Source organism: Centropristis striata, chromosome 9 (genome assembly GCF_030273125.1).
Source record: "Centropristis striata isolate RG_2023a ecotype Rhode Island chromosome 9, C.striata_1.0, whole genome shotgun sequence".
Classification (NCBI taxonomy): domain Eukaryota; kingdom Metazoa; phylum Chordata; class Actinopteri; order Perciformes; family Serranidae; genus Centropristis; species Centropristis striata.
In genome coordinates this window covers 5,159,877-5,181,791 of record NC_081525.1, presented here as the reverse complement: position 1 = coordinate 5,181,791, position 21,915 = coordinate 5,159,877, and the positions used below count along the sequence as shown (strand labels likewise).

Genomic DNA, 21,915 nt, shown 5'->3' with positions numbered 1-21,915 from the left:
GTTCTATTGTTTACTACATCTCTTTGTATTGTGTTATCTATTTATTGTTTGTGCAGCACTTTGGAAACCTTGTGTTTGCTAAAATTGTGCTATATAAATAAAGTGGATTGGATTGGATTGAAGAGTCGTTAAAATAAATAAATAAATAAAAACAAAGCACCAATTTTTTAAAAAATCTCCATTTCCATTTTGAGAGAAAATGCTATTTTTTTTTTTTATAATTAAAAATAATAATTGTAAGTAAATTAATGTCCGTCCTTATAACCCAAAAACATCAGTTAGCCAGTTTCCCTCATTGCCATCTATCATCCCTTTTAATACAATAGTTGTGAGTCATTACTGTTTTAATAAAGTTATTGGGGAAAAAAATATCTTTACGTCTTTTTTTTATCGTATTGCATTTTACTGTTCTATTGTTTACTACATCTCTTTGTATTGTGTTATCTATTTATTGTTTGTGCAGCACTTTGGAAACCTTGTGTTTGCTAAAATTGTGCTATATAAATAAAGTGGATTGGATTGAAGAGTCGTTAAAAAAAACAAAAAAACAAAGCACCAATTTTTAAAAAAAATCTCAATTTCCATTTTGAGAGAAAATGCTATTTTTTTTTTATAATTAAAAATAATAATTATAAGTAAATTAATGTCCTTCCTTATAACCCAAAAACATCAGTTAGCCAGTTTCCCTCATTGCCATCTATCATCCCTTTTAATACAATAGTTGCTCTGTCTCCACTGTGTTAAAGTGTTCATGTGTTAATGTGTTTTAGTCTTTTTGGTCATTTAATGTCTTTTTTTGGTTATGTTGTGGGGTTTTTCTTGTCATTGTGTGTGTTTTTTGGTCATTTTGTGGTCAATTTGTGGTCATTTTGTGTCTTTTTTGGTCATTTCGTTTCCTTTTTTTGGTCATTTTGTGTCTTTTTTGGTCATTTCGTTTCCTTTTTTTGGTAATTTTGTGTCTTTTTTGGTCATTTCGTTTCCTTTTTTTGGTAATTTTGTGTCTTTCTTTGGTCATTTTGTGTCTTTTTTTGGTAATTTTGTGTCTTTTTGGTCATTTTGTGTCTTTTTTTGGTCATTTTGTGTCTTTTTCTGGTAAAACATCAAACCCCAAAACATCAGTTAGCCAGTTTCCCCTCATTGCCATCTATCATCCCTTTTAATACAATAGTTGTGAGTCATTCCTGTTTAATAAAGTTATTGGGGGAAAAAAATATCTTTACGTCTTTTCTCTGGTTGGTGGATGATTTTACGTCACATCCCGCCCCTATCCGGGTCCATTCATGAGCTGGTGATCACCAGAGTCTGCAGGCAGGTGGTCCGTCGTCCTTTCTCCGGTGTCAGAGCTGCAGAGAAGAGCTGATCATGCCGGGACTTCTGCTGGGAGATGTGTTCCCCAACTTCGAGGCCGACACCACCATCGGCAGGATCAAGTTCCATGATTTCCTGGGCGACTCGTAAGTGCGCAAACTCCGAGTGCAGACAGACTGTAAACTCATGTTGTTTTATCCCGAGTTTATATCATATTTGCAACATTTGATTGAACCACTTGGAGCTGGTTGTATGCGGGCTTGGTGTCAGAATGAAAAGCTTGAACACTAAATTCAGTTAAAGATTAATTCTTGATTGAAAAGCTAAAGCGGATGATTTTTTTTTGTTTTGTTGCATAAACCCTCTGACACACCAACTGGATCACTTGACTGTGATCCAACTATGACTGCCGCGCGCCACCTGCTGGCTGCAACACATGGCTTACAAAAGCATGACTATTAGAAAATTTATATTACCATAAATATGATATATAATACTTTATTCCTTTTTTCTTTTTTTCTTTTAAATGTTGTGCATAACTTGGATCACTACAAAGCTTTAGCTACAGCCTACAATGGCAGTTAACCCTTTATCATCATTTTTGCAAAACAGTAGGCAAAGTTATAATTGTAATTTACATACAAGTTTTGTTTTTTTTAAACAAGCGTTATTTTGATGCTTTTCTTTGTACCCTTGCACCTTTAACCTTTTATCAGGCAAATAACTATATTTGGTAACTTCAGGTAATATTTTGAGAAAAAAAAGTTGCAAATTTACTAGATTAAAGTGGCAAATCTGTGCGAAAACAGATTTACGAGAAAAAAGTGGGAAAAAAGCAAATGTTTTCTCCCAGATTCACCACTTTAATCCTTAATAGGGCAATCATTGAAAAACTTGCAAATTCCAAAATTCAACCCTAGAGAATATTTGAGGATATTACATACAGCCAGAATGTGTAAAAAAAAAAAAACATACGAAAATAATATTTTGAGAAAAAAGTTTACGAGATTAAAGTGGCAATTCTACAAGAAAAAAAAAGTGCAGATTTATGAGATTTAAAGTGGTGAATCTGTGAGAAAAAAGTTGATTTTTTCCCCCACTTTTTTCTGTTAAATCTGCAACTTTTTTTCTTGTAGATTTGCCACTTTAATCTAGTAAATTTGCAACTTTTTTTCTTGAAATATTACCTGAAGTTACCAAATATAGTTCTTTGCCTGATAAAGGGTTAAGTGTCTATTTTTTAGTCATTTTCTCAGGCCAGTTCATTAATGAGGTGTGAGCACAGTCAGGACAAGGCCTGCATTGTGTGTGAACTTGGAACTGTGCCTCAGTGGCTGCGTCCCCTTTATTCAGCCCTGTATGAGGCTTGTCTGTTTTTTGGGACCAGTAGAGAGAGAAATGCTGTTGCATGGGCAGACTGCATTATGCTCCAACAACTAAATGCAACTTGAATCACTTTCACGTGGATATATTTTGAACCATTGTAGCCTAGTGGGTTGAACAATTTCACTCTAATTCCACTTTTTTATTTCTTGTTTTGTTTTTTTTTCACCTGGTTTTCTCATTTCAACCCTTTATCAGGCAAAGAACTATATTTGATAACTTCAGGTAATATTTCGAGAAAAAAGTTGAAAATTTACTAGATTAAAGTGGCAAATCTACAAGAAAAAAACTCTCAGATTTAAGAGATTTAAAGCGGCAAATCTACGTGAAAAAAGTCGCAGATTTACAAGAAAAAAGTGGAAAAAAGCAACTTTTTTCTCGCAGATTCACCACTTTAAATCTCATAAATCTGCACATTTTTTTCTCGTAGTTTTGCCACTTAAATCTCGTAAACTTCTTTCTCAAAATATTATTTTAGTATTTTTTTTTACACATTCTGGCAGTATGTAATATCCTCAAATATTCTCTAGGGTTGAAATTTGGAACTTGCATGTATTTCAATGAGTGCCCTGTTAAGGGTTAAAGGTTGTGCTCGGTCTTTCATAACTGTTGCCGCCCTTAGTTTCCAAACAAACATAACCTGCTGTAACTAGACTCTTATCGATATAACGAAAACCGACCCAGTTACAGTAACACAATAACTTCTTTCAGTCCTTCATGTGAAAAGAACAGGGACACTCAACTTGTTTTGCATGTGGGTCATTTTTGCAAAACAGTCGGCCAAGTTATAATACGTTTTTTTTTTTGTAAACAAGCTTTATTTTGATGCTTCTCTTTGTACCCTTGCACCTTTAACCCTTTATCAGGCAAAGAACTATATTTGGTATCTTCAGGTAATATTTAAAGAAAAAAGTTGCAAATTTACTAGATTAAAGTGGCAAATCTACAAGAAAAAAAGTCGCAGATTTGAGAGAAAGTGGGGAAAAAAAGCAACTTTTTTCTCACAGATTCACCACTTTAAATCTCATAAATCTACGCATTTTTTTCTTGTAGATTTGCCACTTTAATCTCGTAAACTTTTTTCTCAAATTATTATTTTTGTATGTTTTTTTTTTTTTTTACACATTCTGGCTGTATGTAATATCCTCCAATATTCTCTAGGGTTGAAATTTGGAATTTGCAAGTATTTCAATTAAGGGTTAGAGTGGTGAATCTGGGAGAAAAAAGTTGCTTTTTTCCCACTTTTTTCTCGTAAATCTGCAACTTTTTTCTCGAAATATTACCTGAAGTTACCAAATATAGTTCTTTGCCAGATAAAGGGGTAATATACATTCAAAGTTTCCAATGTAGATCAATTTATTTGCATTGGAAAATTGTGCTCAGGCCACCCGGTGTCACGGCTACACTGTCAAAGGCCACCGTCTGTTAAAAATGTGTCCTAGTTTTAAGATGCATTTAGTTTCTGTCAGTGGTAGACAAGTGAAGGTTGTAACCTAGTGATACCATAAAACCATAAAACAAACTTTTTTACAGATACATTTAAAGCTGTTCATGCCGCAAAGTCCATTTTTGGTGAACTATCATTGTCTTAGAAAAGCTATATGTACCTGTAGATTTTGGTTGCAAAAAAAAATCAAGTGATTCGTTTTTTTACTTCTTTCCAACACATTCCTTTTTTTGCAACTGTGTCAGTATCCAGGCTTTGTCCTGCTGCAGCAGACTGGGACTGCCCCATTCTAATCAGGGCTTCTGGTCACCCCATAATCAGCTGATCACAATGTCTGCAGCGAGCTTTCCAGCCGCCTCTACCCTGTGTAATCACACATTACAACACATTAAAGAGGAAAACAATCATGTGAAGTCCGCGTGAATGATCCTTTAAAAAGGTCAACAGTTTCCCAGTCTTTTTTTTTTTTTTTTGCCTGAAAAAACACCCTTCATACTCCTTATTGTACATTTTGAGTACACAGCTGGATTTAATGTTTCGAGCTTCACTCTGCCAGATTTACAGACACCTGTTGCTTCACTCTGTCGCTGGAATTTCCTCCACTGAGACTAAATGTTCTGTCTTCCTCTTTTTACAGCCATTTCTTCCTCTTCTCCCACTCTCCTCAACTCCCACTGCTTGTGTTTTTACAGCCTTTCTGCCTCTTCTTACATACTATATTCTGTATTTGTGTCTGTACATGTTATATAATGTGCAGTTAATACTAGAGGTGCACCGATCGATCGGCCGGCCGTTCAATCGGCACCGATTTCCTTAATTTTGCGGCATCGGTGATCGGACGATTCTTTTACGTCCAACCAATCTTATCTAGCGATCTTATCTACCTCCACAAAGGTCTTTTTGCTATTTATTTTAACATTTGAATAGCCACAAAGCTGCTGCATTTGGGCATTTGTTCTTGCTGCACTAAACAAAACCAAAAACTCAGGACACTTTATTTATGTTTGCAGTTCTTTTATAAGTTTGTCCTGTAAATGGTTGCTATTTATTTTAAGTTCAATATTTTATTAACTACCTCAGACATTGGGATTTCCTTTATTTGTTCAAGAAAAATACTTATGTGTTATTGTTTTTCAATAAAATATGATTCAAACATTGAAGGTGTATGCTGTGAGTTATTAAAAAATCGGTATCTGCAAAAATCGGAATCGGCAGGTCAGGCTTTTTAAAAATCCGTCATCGGCTAGAAAATTGCAATCAGTGCACCCCTAGTTAATACTCAGGGACATGGATGCATTTTTATTTGTACTGTTACAGCCCTACTCTTTAGTGGTTTTTTACTTGAACTTGAGGTGACATGGCCGGTCAATGAACTCTGAGCTTTATGCAAGTTCAGTTTTGTGAGTGTTGGATGACCATGTTACTGCTTTTTCTGAGCCAAATGTGATGTTGTGCAGAGCAAAGACCTCACTGCTGTCTGTCTGTTCCTCTGCAGATGGGGGATCCTGTTCTCCCACCCCAAGGACTTCACTCCCGTCTGCACCACTGAGCTCGCCTGCGCCTCAAGGATCAGCGATCAGTTCAAGAAACGGGGCGTGAAGATGATCGCCTTGTCTGTTGACAGTGTTGAGGATCACCGCAGCTGGAGCAAGGTTAGGGAAGGTTACACACACACACACACACACACACTGTGTGCCTCTATCTTTAATTGTAGAGTGTACGAGGTAAAAGAATAACTTCGTCGAACAGGTCAGGCCACTAAAGGTGGAGTGAAACTAAATGAGGATAACGATCTTGCTTGTATTGCACAACAATGATGTTGTAAAACTTCCTTGTGGTGACTTATTACACTACTGTCAGTGGTCCATTATGACCAAACACAAACCTCAAATCCAGAGTCTTAACCCTTTGATGCACAACATGGGTCTAAAGTGACCCGACAGTTTTTATGTTCTATATCTTTGCAATAATTCATCATTCAGTATTCCAGGTTTTCCTCAATTAGTTTGTTTTTGATCATCATACATCCTAATTTTTATGTTTTCCTTTATTCATTTTGAATAAAATCCCTTTTTCTGTCACTACTCTTCTAATTCACAATATGGGTGAAAAATGAGCCATATCCATTTTTTAGCTAAGTAGCTTGTTAAGCTAACTTCTTGGCTAAGTAGTTAGCTATGTAATAATGCAAAAACTTATTTTCTTCATAAATTATGAGAAGCAAAATGAAAATAAGGATCTGTTTTTATCAAAAACAAGATATTTCAAGAATACTTAGAATATTCAATCATAAAATAAGTTGATATCAGAAGTTGGAGCACAGAAACACACAGCAAGCATTAAATAACATGGGGAATGAATGCGGGTCATTGTTGACCCATGTTGTGCATCAAAGGATTAAAGGCTAAACTCCTAACCGGCAGAGTAAGGAGAAACTAAAACTAACAGTCGATCCTAACTAACAAGGAGTTAGAAGTTTTTGTTACAAGTGTGATTCACAAAGCATTTCAGTGCTAAAAGTTGGTGTGGAAGCCATGTGCTGCAGGTAAAGAACTTTTAAATGAAAATCAAATAGAACAGAAACAACCCATTAACATGGAAACTGTTTCGAAACTTCCCACTAAATTGACACAGGAGAAAAAAAGTTTGCAGTTGTGTTGCTGTTGCTCAGCAGAGTGTCTGTCACCTGTCAGTCAGTCAAGCCCCGCCCACCTCTCCGTCCTCCTCTGAGACATGCGAGCATTCACACACTTACACACACACACACACACACACACACACACACACACACACACACACACACGTCACCTGTCCGGGCAGTCAGAGGTCCAAATGCACTGCTGCATTATGCCGTTCGGTAGCCGCGAGCTAACATTAGCTAACAGTTAAAGTTGTTTTAATCACACTAAAGTGTGACTTACTGTTTTGAAAAACTTCCTGTCGCTAAACGCATGCAGCTTTCAAAATAAGAGCGCAGTGTGTTAACAGAATCGACCGCTGAATTTACAAGAAGACTGTCAAAATAAGATGCCTTAAATAAAATATACATGAACCTTCATTCTCCTTTTTAAAGTAATTCTCAATGTAGGCAATGATTAAGATGAGTGTATATGATGGAATAGTTGCATTAGAATGTGTGAGAGGCACCAAATTGTGAAAAATGTTCTCTGAGGTGTTTGCTCTCATTTAGCTCTCAAAGAGCACGAGATTGATGCATTTTACTTTACAAGGAGATGTTTCTTTACCTGCTTGACAGTTTCAACCGAGACTCCAATCTTCCTCAGGAGCGTCATTATTAGTCCTTAAATTAGTTTCAATATGAACGTGGACTTAAAATCATTGTTTTATTTATGGCCTTGGTGCCCTCAAACGATTAACAACACAAAAGGCCAAGAGGCCTTCTCCCCAAAATGACGAAATTCCAGGCCTGTATATGTGTGTGTGTATATATATGTATGTATGTGTATATATATATATATATATATATATATATATATATACACAAACAATTACATACACACACCTTTAGAAAGCTTTGCACTTGTGCATTGTGCCCTGTGGTTTGATGGAGTGGTAAAATCCTCCCAGGTTAATCTCTACTTGGACACTTTAACTGTGTTGCCACGTTACAACAACGCCTCCTCAGAAAGGCCAGTGATTGGTCCAGTTAGAAATGAAATCATAAAAACCACACAGTTCATCTGAAAGTATCACCACCTGATCCCCTGATTTAAAGTAGAAAACCACAGGCTTTTTAATGATTTAAAGATCAACAGTGTCTGGTCACTCATCAAACCCAATGCTGTGAATGATTAACTGAAGATGATGTTTTACACACATTAACAAAGGTGTAAAGGCTGATTGTGTCCCTTCCCTCTCTACAGGATGTGATGGCTTTTAACAGTGAGACTGAAAGCGTTCTGCCGTTTCCCATCATCGCTGATGACAAGAGGGAGCTGTCCGTCCAGCTGGGCATGCTGGACCCCGACGAGAGAGACAAGGACGGGATCCCCCTCACAGCCCGCTGTGTAAGAACCTGTCCTCCATCCTGTCCTCCATCCTGTCCTCAGTGCTTGACATACAGTTGAAACCAGAAGTTTACATACACTATATAAAAAGACACATATGCTTTTTTTCTCACTGTCTGACATGAAATCAGACAATCACTTTTCCTGTTTTAGGTCCGTTAGGATTACCAAAATTATTTCTATTTGCTAAATGCCAGAATAATGAGAGAAGGATTTTTTAGACAATTTTTTATTACTTTCTTCAAAGTCAGAAGTTTACATACACTAACATTATTATGCCTTGAAACAATTTGGGAAAGCCCAGATGATGCTGTCATGTCTTTGGAAGCTTCTGATAGGTTTATTGACAACATTAGAGTTAATTCGAGACACACCTGTGGATGTATTTTATGGCACACCTGAAACACACTGCTTCTTTGTGTAACATCATGGGAAAGTCAAAATAAATCAGGCAAGATATCAGGAAGATAATTGTGGACTTGCACAAGTCTGGTTCATCCTTGGGTGCAATTTCCAGATGCCTGAAGGTTCCACATTCATCTGTTCAAATAATTATAGCCAATTATAAACACCATGGGAATGTCCAGCCATCATAGCGCTCAGGAAGGAGACGGGCTCTGTGTCCCAGAGATGAACGTGCTTTGGTCCAAAATGTGCATATCAACCCAAGAACAAAAGCAAAAGACCTTGTGAAGATGCTGGCTGAAGCTGGTAAGAGTGTGTCATTATCCAGAGTGGAAAGGGTACTGAGACATGGACTGAAAGGCCACTCTGCCAGGAAGAAACCATTACTCCAAAAGAAACATAAAACAGCCGGATTACAGTTTGCAAATGCACACAGGGACACAGACCTTAATTTTTGGAGACATGTCCTGTGGTCTGACAAAACTGTTATCATTATTTTGGCATTTAGCAAATAGAAATAATTTTGGTAATCCTAACGGACCTAAAACAGGAAAAGTGATTGTCTGATTTCATGTCAGACAGTGAGGAAAAAAAGCATATGTGTCTTTTTATATAGTGTATGTAAACTTCTGGTTTCAACTGTATATTACTTTATTTTTGTTGAATCCAAGGTTATTATAGTTAACGAACTAACAAAACTAGAATTGAAAAAATATTTTCATGAACTGAAATAAAAACAAGAGCTTTTTAAAAACGATAACTAACTGAAACTGTATTTTCTGGTTACAAACTAAACTATAGTGAAAATTATAGTTATAAAATTATAGTGAAAATGTCCTTAGTTTTCGTCTTTGTCAACTTTTTTCATACGTTAATCTTTTGGTTGATATGAAATCTATTTCATCTATCTGGTTTTATGACTTAATAAACTTATTGGGGCTGAGATGGATCAGGCAAAGGAAATAAAGGAAACATTTATTGTGACCTTATTGAATTTCGCACCTAACAAATACCCCAAAAAACAAAAAAACTACAAGGATAAAAACCAAGACCCCAAAATTTAACAGAAATATTTTTATCAACAAGAAAAATGCAACATGTAAAAATTAACAGAATCACAGGTTAAATATTTATAATAAGAAACAGTTGTGCAAAAAGAAACTGCAACTCTGATAACAAGCTACAGATACTCGATACTTTTGAAAATGAGTATCGTATCCGGATACAATGTTTTAGTATCAATACTTTTTGGAGTATCGATACTTTTGACAACCCTAATATTTTGAGAGGAAAAAAAGTATTAATTTGGCGAGCAACAGCATAGTTATGTATGCATTCATCACCATATTAAAAAAGCAGTTTATTCTTGTTATGTTTGAGCGTGTGACATCTTCCCCCACTTCAGGTGTTTGTGATCGGCCCAGACAAGAGGCTGAAGCTGTCCATCCTCTACCCCGCCACCACAGGAAGGAACTTTGACGAGCTGCTCCGAGTGATCGACTCGCTGCAGCTCACTGCACAGAAGAAGGTCGCCACACCTGTCGACTGGAAGGTAAAGGGATAAACTGTGTTTCTCACAGGCGGCAACCTCCTGGTCTGAGCAGGGAGGCAAACCAGGAAGTGCCTTAAGCTGCATTCTACCAAAAATTCCAGCAGGGGGCGCTAAGTTTGGCTGCAGAAACATTTCTGTCCATTAATTTCAATGCAAAATGAGAAAACTTCTCACTTGATTTATTACCTCAGATATTTTTTTTTAAAACAACACTATGGTCTCAATCACTAGTAAAAAATCTTCAAGACAATCTGATGTTAATAGTTCAAATAATGGCCCCATTTAGAAGAAAATAGAAGATAAAGAATCATATGATTTGGGGCGTGGCTACCTTTGATTGACAGGTCACTAACGAGGCGAGCCGTCATCGGGAGAGAAGCGGAACAATGGGTATCCACGGCAACGTGTCAATAAAGTTATATATAACATTATATAGATATAAAAAAGGAGGTTTACCGGTTTGGTCTCATAACTTTGACCCTTTCACACTGTCCAGTTACGCATCAAAAAAAAGAAAAAACAAGAATAACCATGAAAAACACTGAGCACAAACTATATACACAGGCAAGCTAAAGAATCATAAGAGAGAAAAGAAAAAATGAAGCAGAAAAACAAGAGTAAGTAGATATGTAGAAACCAAGTTCAAGGTTCAAGAAGAAATTTCTTTAACCCATTGAAGCCGGGAAAGTGTATATGTTGTTTTGTAGTATTTGTAGTTTTTTCCACCTATTTTCGGTCTCTTGGCCAATGAAATGCATCCTAATACATGTGGGAGTGTCGCAATGCAACATGGGACTTTTCCAGAACTTTGAAATCCTCACCAAAAAAAGATACAAAATTACTAAAAAAAAGACACAAAATGACCAAAAAAACCCACAAAATGACTAAAAAAAGACACAAAATGACCAAAAAGAACACAAAATGACTAAAAAAAGACAAAAAGACACAAAATGAGATACATGTGGGAGTGTCGCAATGCATCATGGGACTTTTCCAGAACTGAAATCATGGCAGAAGACGACTATAGCAGAGGGAGCTCAGATATAACAGCTATAAGCTCTCAAATACTTTTGGAATTTCATTTCTATCTGCTACAGAGGCTGAAAAATCTATTATTTAGTAGGAAGAGTTGACACTTCTGTTGAATTTCCAGAAAAACTTCAGGTTTTAGGTGCTTATTTTAAAACCGCCCAGAGGTTTTCCAGGCATTTTTGGCCTAAATGGGTTAAACTGTGTGCTAAAAGCTGGCAAGTAAAATAACACTTTAAATTCCATAACTATTAACTCTACATTTGTAGATGGATCATTTTTAGTCTTGTTGAATATGAGGGAATGTCTAAAGATAAAATTGAAAAAAACTCCTGCAAATCATGTATGTGTATGTGGTACTTGAATAATTTCCATTTCATTTATGAATATTTTAGTGTTATTCTTGCAGTACACTGTAAAAAAAAAAAAAAGAAACACTAGCTACTCAATAAAATTGAGGCAACAGATTGCACGCAATATTATTTATTCAATCTAACTAAGTTACAAGTTGAGTTAATAACTTAACAGGAAGTGTTAAGTGTCAATTAAAAACGGACTAATTCTATTGTGTTGGATTCATTCAAAATCCTCTTGAGAATTACATACACATAAAGATTATATTTAATGTGATCAAAATAAGTAGATTCTATCTCAAACATTTTTATTTTGAAGTTACTTAAACAACTGCCTCAAAATCAAGGACGCATTTATATTTAATACATTTTTTCAAATATTTTAAGTAAAATTAAATGACTAAAGAATAATTTATTACAGTGTAGGATCTGTTTTCTGTTACAGAAGGTAATAAAACTGATTTCCTTGTCTCTTGTTTTGTTTTTCTTCAGCCTGGTGAGAAGGTGATGGTGATCCCTTCGCTCTCTGAGGCTGAAGCTGCCGCTCTCTTCCCCAGCGGCGTCACCACTAAAGAGTTGCCTTCTGGGAAGAAATACCTGCGCTACACTCAGCCCTGAAGAGGCACAGCTCACTACATCCTGATCTAGTTCACTGTTCTTTGAATAATGCAAATCCTTGGCTGATTACTCATATTTAGAACCAACCAAAAGTATGTAGAAGCACTTATCTGGTTTGATGACTAGTAAAATGCAATGAGTATTTACAGTGTCATTTCTCAGTGCCTTGTTTCCTTCAATAAACAATTTTTCACACAAGTCCTCAGAATATTTGTCTTTTTCAGTTGTGTTGTGTCTCTTTTTGGTCATTTTGTGTATATAGATAGATGGATTACTTTATTCATCCCCGAAGGGAAATTCAGTTGTCACAGCAGTCCGGTATTCAAGTACAATAAAATACAATAGAATAAAATACTGAGGTAGCATAAATAAAAACAACAATAGAAAAAAAACAGAATAGAACAAGGACACTTAAGAAGTTAAAAAAAAGATCAGTTGGTAGGATGGCAAGATGAAGGTAATTATACTGATATGATGGCAACAATGCTATAGTGACTAGACGGTATATAATAATAGTAGTAATAGTAATAGTTGTAATAGTACAATATATAATATATAATATATGTAATAATAAATAGCAACAATATAAAATAAAAATAAATAAAATAATTATAAATAAAATAATGATATATAATATATATTAATAGTAATAATAATAAATAAGGCCGGTAGGGCCGGTATTTGTTATGAGTGTCTTCATAGACATTGTTGTCCTTTTTTTGGTTTAATGTCTCTTTTTGGTCATTTGGTGAGTCGTTTTGTGTATCTTCAGTCACTTTGTGTCATTTTTTTTTGCATTATGAGTGTCTTATGGACATTTGTGTCCTTTTTCATGTTTTTTTTTTGCATTTTTGTGGTCTTTTGCATTACTATGTGGTTGTAACATGTCCCTTTGGGTGACATTTTGCAGGTGAAGGCACTATGGGCCTATGGGCCTGTGCCCAGTTAGCACGTTCTGTAATCCAACAATGTAAAACATCACACTAGTCTTTGAATCTTCAGTGAGATTAATGTTACTCCAGGAGCTGCTGGCATAGAGCTTGTTCTGCTGGTACAACTCATCTCCTAGTTATCACTTTTGTCATTTTTTCATTCAGTTTGGAGACTGAGCTCAGCTTTCTCTGCTATGATTTATGCTGGGCTGACACCAAAAGATTTTCACAGTCCCAGAGTAAAAACTGAAAGTCTTTAGTAAATCTAGGAGTTTTACTGGAGTCACGGCAAACGTGTTTGATATTATCTCAAGTCTCAGTGACGTAACACAATCAACAACCAATAGATGAGCGGGGAAAGGTCCCCGGTTCCAGACCGGCCAGTAAAACCACTTTGACAGGAAAAAGGAACATCACAATATTGTTATTAAGCTCAGTCCTAAATAAAAATATAGAGATGTAATATATTTACGGCCATAAGCGAGATTTTTGGGGGCACTGTTTCTTAGTAAAGAGAACAGTAAGGAGACCCAGTTAAAATGTATAAATAAATGTATACATAAATAAGTAATACATAATTGATGATTAATGTATGATTAACTAAATGAAAGTTGATAGAGCTGATAAATATACTTATTCAGTTAAACAAATCATAATTAAATAGGACATAAATGTATATCATGAATTCATTTCTAAATTTTCCTTTCCTTTATTGTTCCTTATATCTATTTTTACTGTAAAATAGTCAACTTTTCATGTCAGAAAAACAGAAACCCTTTTTCAGCTTTGTGAGGGGGCATTTTGTGCCTCCTTCTCCTCTCCTTTTCTTTTTTTTCAACACAAACCACTGAGTCACACACTAGAGCAGCTGTAGCCAAAATCTGCTTCTCTTCCATTTTGTAAGTTTTTACTAAGAGCATGATGGGGAAAAAATGCTAAAAGAATCTAGTTGTAGTCTTGTAAATAGTTTCCCTGCAAGATTCACAGTCTGTCTAAAATCTCAGTGTGAGACTAAAAACTCTAAACACTTGTCTTTAGATATGAGCTGATGGTTTTCCAGGAGTCTTTTCCAAATCTTTTCAAAGTCTTCTGATGTATAGGTAGCATTACTGAACCACTAGATGTCCTTCTACTACCTAAACTTGAAATATCCAGCTGCAGTACCTTTTGTATATCAAACGGTGGCAGTATAAGCACGATAATTGGCTCACTGATTGTCTCCACAATGCAATCAGGGTGAAAGCATCAATCTGTTCTAAACAGTTGCAGACATGGGGAGTGGTACCACGTACATAAATGACCAGTTTATTTACATTTCCATTAATTAAAAACAGGATTGGCCACATCAATTTTATCTACTTTCAGCAAAGTACACAGAGAGGTTTACTGTACTCTGCATTTTTTTTTTTTTAATCGTTTTGCCAACTCAGCATCACAGGCTAATGCCCGAGCTGTCTGAATGTCTTAATATACCACGGATTAGTCTTTCAAATTGATTATGTTTGTACTATGCTTCATGTCAAGGCTTTTTAAACATCATTCTCTAGATGAAACTTATCAGCTGCACAGCCAAAGAAGATGCAGTGGTGCAAAGTAACTACAGAAGTACATTTACTCAAGTACTGCACTTCATTTACAGGTACTTGTACTTTTATTATATGCGTATTATTTGACTTCATTCTTAATTTCAGTTACTTTACATCTGCATTTCTTTGCATTTCTCATGGCAAGGCAAGTTGGCAAGGCAAGTAGAAATAAAAATACAAATATGATAAAATAAGATACAGCAGGATAAGAAAATAGATAAAATAATAAAAAGCACAAGTCCAACATTGCGTAGTTAAAAAGTAAGGGCAGTAGAGTAGAGCAGATAAGTGTTAAAGTTAAGAGTACGCTGCAGTAAACAATAGTGTTTTTAGTCCTGATTTAAAGGAGCTGACCGTTGGGGCAGACCTCAGATCTACAGGTAGTTTGTTCCACAGGTGAGGAGCAGAATAACTGAAAGCTGCCTCACCCCGCTTAGTTCTTGTTTTTGGGACACGCAACAAGCCAGTTCCAGATGACCTAAGGGGTCTGGATGCTTGGATTAATTTACTGTTCAATGTCCACACAGATAAAATGATCCATTACTTCACAACTACACATCATTTTGTGTATTTTTTGGGTCATTTTATGTATTTTTTGGTCATTTTGTGTTTTTTTAGTCATTTTGTGTATTTTTTGGGTCATTTTATGTATTTTTTGGTCATTTTGTGTTTTTCTTGGTCATTTTGTGTATTTTTGGGTAATTTTTTTTTTTTTTAAGTCATTTTGTGTATTTTTTGGTCATTTTTGGTCACATAAAGATATCACTAAGGATCCATCACTAAGGATATTAAGTTGTTTTTTTTGGATAGCTTGAAAAACCCTCTATGGCAGAAGTTTTCAACCTTTTTGAGTCGCGACCCCCACTAAACAGAATCTCATACGCACAGTTCAGATCACCCAAAAAAGACACAAAATGACCAAAAGAGACACAAAATGACCACAGAATGACCAAAAAAAGACATTAAATGACCAAAAAAGACTTAAACACATTAACACATGAACACTGGAGAACACAGTGGAGACAGAGCTGACTTCCAAAATGATTTGGCGACTCCTAGAAATCATCTCGCGACCCCAATTGGGGTGGGGGGAGGGTTTGTTGTCCGTTGGCAACATTGTACCATAATGGTGCACAAGTGAAAAAGAAAGGAAGACATTTTAGTATAATTTATTTAATTAAAATGTGTAAAAGATTCAGTAGCTTCAACAGGGTACAATACATAACATATTAAAACATTACAAAAGGAACTTTTTTAACCGGTTTCCTGTCTGAATTATGCCTGTAGGCAACATTGTACCATTGAACCAACGACCCATTGAAATGAATGTCTTGAACAGTCTAAGTGTATGAAACTATCAGAAATGAAAGTTTACTCAACTATCAGTAGGAATATATTTTTTTCCAGATGGAAAAGTGACAGAAAATGTATTTTGACGTTTTGAGTGATTTTTTGTGCCGCAAAATGGCAAAGCTGTTTCCTTTGGAAAAGTCTGCAAAATAGGGCTTCAATATGGCCTCCTGGAGGTCATGTGACAAATTTGCATCACGCATCAGGTCTCTGTGCTGCAGACAGTGATGACTGAAAGCAGTAAACACATCTCAGCAGGTCGGCCTCTAACTGTAGATGAGACACTGAAACCAGGACTGAGGTGTAAGTTTCCTCTTTGAGTTATTCAATCCTCCAAACTTTTCGGCTGAGGAACGTATTAATTACTTGGAGTAGTTTGAAGGTGAACACTGATCCTCACACACACACACACACACACACACACACACACACACTCTGGCCTTGCATTCACTCCGAGTCTGAGGAATGCTGAGGTCAAAGAGAAAAGATGGGATTCCCTTTGAGTGAGGAGGGAGGCAGAGAGTGTGCAGGGCCAGATAAAATATCTTCAGACCCTCCTCCTTTTCACTCCTGTCATCCACACAATGTGAACAGGAATGTTATTCTTCTTTTTATTTTATTTTCAGTTGCTCATTTAACAGCCTGGGCCCATGAAGGTTAAAGAAACAGTGCTATATTGTGTCTTTGTATATCGTTTCATTTACTTTTCTTTTTTTCTTTTTTGCAGAGCTTCATGGCTGACATTCTTCTTGACAAAAATGCTGGATGCTTGCTTCTCAAATGTTTGATGAAAGTACAAGTATTCATCAGGTAACCCTTGCCTTCCACCTCCTCTCTTTCCCTTCTCTGGTGGCTGTTTGTCCCCAGGAGTCATCCAAAATATCACCCACACAGACACACCGAACTGATCAAATGCATTTCTCAGATTCCAGACTACAATAGCCCGTGCCAGAGCATGAGAAGCGCTTTGGGTGTCAGACGCTGGCTTTATTGCCCAGTACCAACCCCTCCCTCCTCCTCCTCACCCCACCCGCCTGTTCATCTGCCACCCCTCACTTCTTGGCTATCGAGCCAACTCACCCCACCTCACCTCGGAAACACTAGTACATGTAATACAACACCAGCCCGGGCCAGGTCTCACAGGGCAAAACACAACACACCAGCTGCTGGCCTCTCTCTCTTTCTCTCTGTAATGCACACACACACACACACACACACACATTACACTGCTGATCAAAGACATAAACACCGCTCTGAAAGCAGTGGCCTTCCACCGAACTTGTCTTATCTCCAAGCAGAAGATGTTTTCCTCTTAGATGCTCCAGTTTTCCTGAAAAGTGATAACCAGAATAGGCTCCATACCATTAAAACAAGCTCTATGCCAGTAGCTCCTGAAGTAACATTAATCTTACTGTGAACATTCATAGACTAGCGTGACATTTTAAATTGATGGATTACCAAACTGGCCTACCGGGCACAGGCTCAGTGTCAGGGGCCCAAAGTGCCTTAACCTGCAAAATGTCACCTGAAGACACAAATACCAACCACATAGGCATGCAAAAAAGACCCCAAAGACATGCAAAACAACATAAAAAATATAAAAAGTGACTACAAATACATGCAAAATGACCATAAAGACACTCAAACCACATAAAAAAAGACACAAAATGAGACAGAAAACAACCAAAAAAGGTACAAATGTCCACATAGAGACACAGAAGGACCAAAAAGACACGAAATGAGGACACAGAGACACAAAACAACCAAAAGGGACACTAGATGAGACACCAAATGACCAAAAGGAGAGAGAAAGCGAGACAGAAAACAACCAAAAAAGGCACAAATGTCCACATAGAGACACAGAAGGACCAAAAAAAGACACAAAACAACCAGAAAAGAAACAAAATGACTTCAAAGAAACACAAAACCATGGCAAAGATGCATAGCAACTAAAAAGAGATGCAAAAGAACATAAAAAAACATACAAAATGACTATAAATACACGCAAAATGACCAAAAAAGGACACAAATGACCATAAAGACACTCAAACCACATACAAAAAGAAACAAAATGACGACAAAGTGACACAAACAACCAAAACGGACACAAAATGAGACAGAAAACAACCAAAAAAGACACAAATGCCCACATAGACACAGAAGGACCAAAAAAGATGCAAGAAGATTACAAAAAGATACAAAACAAGAAAAAAAACACAGAATGAGACATAAAACAACCAAAGACACAAAATGACAACAGAGACAATATTTCCAAAGTATACATAAATGTCCACATAGAGACACAAAACAACCATAAAAAGACAAAAGAAACTACGAAGAGACACAAAATGACCAAAAAGACACAAAATGAGAACACAGAGACACAAAACAACCAAAAGGGACACTAGATGAGACACCAAATCACCAAAAGGAGAGAGAAAACGAGACAGAAAACAACCAAAAAAGGCACAAATGTCCACATAGAGACACAGAAGGACCAAAAAAACGCAAAACAACCAGAAAAGAAACAAAATGACTTCAAAGAAAGACAAAACCATGACAAAGATGCATAGCAACTAAAAAGAGATGCAAAAGAACATAAACAAAGAGGGAAAAACCACCTCAAAGTCAGTCTGGTTCTTGCTCCTCTGTAAAGGAGTTGGTGGGGCCTTTAGGGGCCCACTGCCTCACAAGTTGCACTCGACATTTTGGGAAATTTGATGAGAGAGTTGATGAGAAGATCGATACCACTGTCATGTTTATACGTTAACTATGAAGCAGCCAGTAGCACGATATAAAGACTGGAAACTGGGAGGAAACAGAAACTCAGCTGGCTCCGTCCAAAGATAACACAAAACAAATATTTCACCCAAAATGTCAAACTATTCCTTCAAAGGTGTTGCAGCCCTTTGACGTAGAGAGGGAACAGCATAAAAATGCCACGGACACCCACCCACACACACACACACACACACACACACACACACACACACACACACACACACACACACACATTCTTGTACTTCTATCTTTGTGAGGACCCTCATTGGAATCGTGAATTCCCTAACAAGGTTATAATAGTTTGGCATTTTTTATTAGTTTTCTTTTATAATCTAATTTCAGTTAGTTTCAATTAGTTTTTAGAGTGTGTTTGCTAGTTTTAGTTTAGTATTTATTTTTTTGAAATGCTTGAGTTTTAATTTAGTTTTTATTAGTTTTAGTTTTTTGTAATGGGGTATTTGTTGGGTGGGAGATTAAAAGAGGTCACAGTAAATTTTGCCTTTATCTCCTTTGTCTTATCATCTTCATTATGTATGAAAAAAGCTGACAAAGATGAAAACTAAAGACATTTTCACTATAATTTTAGTTAGTTTTATAACCACACAATACAGTTTCAGTTAATTATCATTATCATGTAACCTTTAACCCTTAAAATAAAGTCTGAAATCTCAAAAAAGCCTTTAAAGAAGTGAGGACCGGCCGAAATGTCCTCACTCTGTTGGTTAAAAACATGTTCCAGTCCTCACTATGTAGGAAGTACAAGAACACACACACACACACACACACACACACACACACACACACACACACTCAGTATGTATGTTTCTGTGTATGTGTGTTTATTCATGAGCATGTGCTTGCTATGGATGGAAGAGGTCATTATTCCCATGCTGTGTGCCAGGCATTGAAGCTGCCCGTGACCTGCGGGTTAACAAGCCAGAGACCAGAGGAGCTGCAAAACACACACATGCACATGCACTCGTACACATGCCGAGCTATGGCTTGATGCTTTCCAGACGCGCCCTCTCTTTCTCTCCCTCCTACATTGCCTGGCACATTCTCCGCCCGCCCCACTCTCTCTCTCACACACACACACACACACACACACACTAGCACCTCCCCCATCTCACTCAACCCCGCTTATCAAAGTTTTTTTTTTTGCCTCTTCAGCTTCCCTTTCCCATGCACAGACAAAACACTGCAAAGCTCTTCTCTTTGTTTCTCCCTCAGTCACGGTGCTGTTTAATCCTCCTCATGTCCATTTACAATCTGATACTGAACCTTTGGGCATTTCTGTTTCTGTGTACTAACTTATCAAGTATGACGAAGGGTGGTTTCACACCTGAGCTGTATGGTCCGCTAAAAACTAACTCTTTGTCTGATAGTCCGTTTGGTTGTTGTTGGTGTGAACACTCAAAAGAACTGTGGTGCGGACAAAAGAACCAAACTATGGTCCCCTAAAAAATGGGGGTCTCTGTTTTCTTCCAAGTGCACCAGAGTTCAGTTCACTGCAGGTGAGAATGCAGTCCGAACCAAAGGAGGAAGCTAACCAAGACACAGAGCATTGTGGGTTGAATTTGAGAATGAACACCAGGCATGGTAGTAGCAGGCCTGAAAAATGTCTTGTGGATAGAGGTGGGCTAATAATGAAGTAAAGGCTCACAGAACACACGCCATAATCATCAAAATTACTAGAAATACAGGCTTGAAATATTACACTCTACGCATAATGAATCTATATGATATATGAGTTTCATTTTCTGAAATGATAAATATAACTTTTTCACGATTTTCAAATTTTTTGAGATGTACCTGTACAGTAAAGTCTGTGACTTGCTTTGAAAAAGTGTCAGTTCTTGCTCCGAAGCAAAGCAAACCAAATGAAAAATGCAACAATGTTGCAACTTCACCACTGAGTCCACCAGACTTTCTGTGTGAAAGTGACCTAAGACAGACGATAAGCGAGATGAACAGATTGAAGGTCAGACAGACAAACAGAAACATGCGTGCTGACCTCAGGATTTGGCTGAACTTTAAGGAACATTAACCGCCTCGCATTCGACACCCAACCCCTGAGCATTCCTCACGCCCCCCGCTGAAGCATGGGTCAACGGGCCTTTCAACACACACACACCTGCACATGGAGGCAAAGACATAATGATAAAAGTGATGAAAGTGTATGATCTGAGTGCGGAGATAAATGCCATTGTTTTGATGGCACCTCGTAAATACAACATGCAGACAGGCTATTACTGCGGAGCAGGTTAGGGCCAGTTAGTGCTCCACCAACAGGGTGATGGATGAGAAGGTAAAAGTGCAATCACTCTCTGTGCTTATCTTTATCTCTCTCTATCAATATCGCTGTCTTTCCCTCGCTTTTTGCTCCCCCTCGTTCTCTCTATTAGAGACACATTGATCACCAGCTCCTGGCATATCACCTGAGTAATGGCTAAGGGTGTCTGGGCTTTAAAACAACCCCAGTAGAGCGCCAAGAGCTTTATCATGGCGACAAGGCAAATGGCTGTTCACATTATAAAGTGAGCCTGTATGTGTGTGTGTGTGTGTGTGTGTGTGTGCAATCATAACGCAGGGGACTTTGCCATTAAGAGGAGACATCAAACACAACCCAATAAGGATCCCAGACCACCAGACCTGCCACAAAGCGCAGCACTATGAGACCACTTTAAGTCATTAATAATCTTTTCAGCATGTGTGCGTGTGTTTTAGATTCCTGAAGCTACACTCTCAGTGCTCTCAGGGGACACACTTTAACCCTTTAACTTACTTACTTTCTTGCTACGAGTTGGATGAGAAGATCAATACCACTCTTGAGGTATCAATTTTCTCATTCTGGTTTTCCACAAAAAAAGTGAACATGGTTGGAAAAAGATACTATTTCACACAGTCTGACAGTATCACATACATATTCTGTATCAGCATGTTTTAGCTACTCATTGGAGCTACATCATCTTTACACTGAGTGAAGCGCCACTATTCAATCAAACTATAAAATGTTTAATGTACTGTGCATCATTGGCAACTTTTGGATCTTCACCGTGGACTAAACAGCTGTGACATCCCCCATAAGTTACTGAAGAGCCAAAATGACGTTCAGTTTTCGTGACTCAGGCTGATGTCGTCTC

General features: G+C 37.2%; 1 protein-coding gene across 1 annotated transcript; it reads left to right on the top strand.

Moving 5' to 3' along the window:
- The first annotated feature begins 1,286 nt into the window (after positions 1-1,286).
- On the top strand, positions 1,287-12,321 carry prdx6 (peroxiredoxin 6). The gene is made up of 5 exons (XM_059340533.1): positions 1,287-1,454; positions 5,634-5,790; positions 8,023-8,166; positions 9,977-10,123; positions 11,998-12,321. The coding sequence occupies exons 1-5, from the start codon at positions 1,363-1,365 to the stop codon at positions 12,121-12,123; spliced, it is 666 nt and encodes a 221-aa protein (XP_059196516.1). The 5' UTR covers positions 1,287-1,362; the 3' UTR covers positions 12,124-12,321.
- Positions 12,322-21,915: the final 9,594 nt, after the last annotated feature.

What these genes read in the sequence shown, in the direction of transcription:
- prdx6 (XM_059340533.1), top strand. Translation starts at nt 1,363, where the DNA reads ATGCCGGGACTTCTGCTGGGAGATGTGTTCCCCAACTTCGAGGCCGAC. An exon ending in CATGATTTCCTGGGCGACTC is followed by an intron (nt 1,455 to 5,633) that starts GTAAGTGCGCAA and finishes GTTCCTCTGCAG; the next exon opens with ATGGGGGATCCTGTTCTCCC. An exon ending in CCACACCTGTCGACTGGAAG is followed by an intron (nt 10,124 to 11,997) that starts GTAAAGGGATAA and finishes GTTTTTCTTCAG; the next exon opens with CCTGGTGAGAAGGTGATGGT.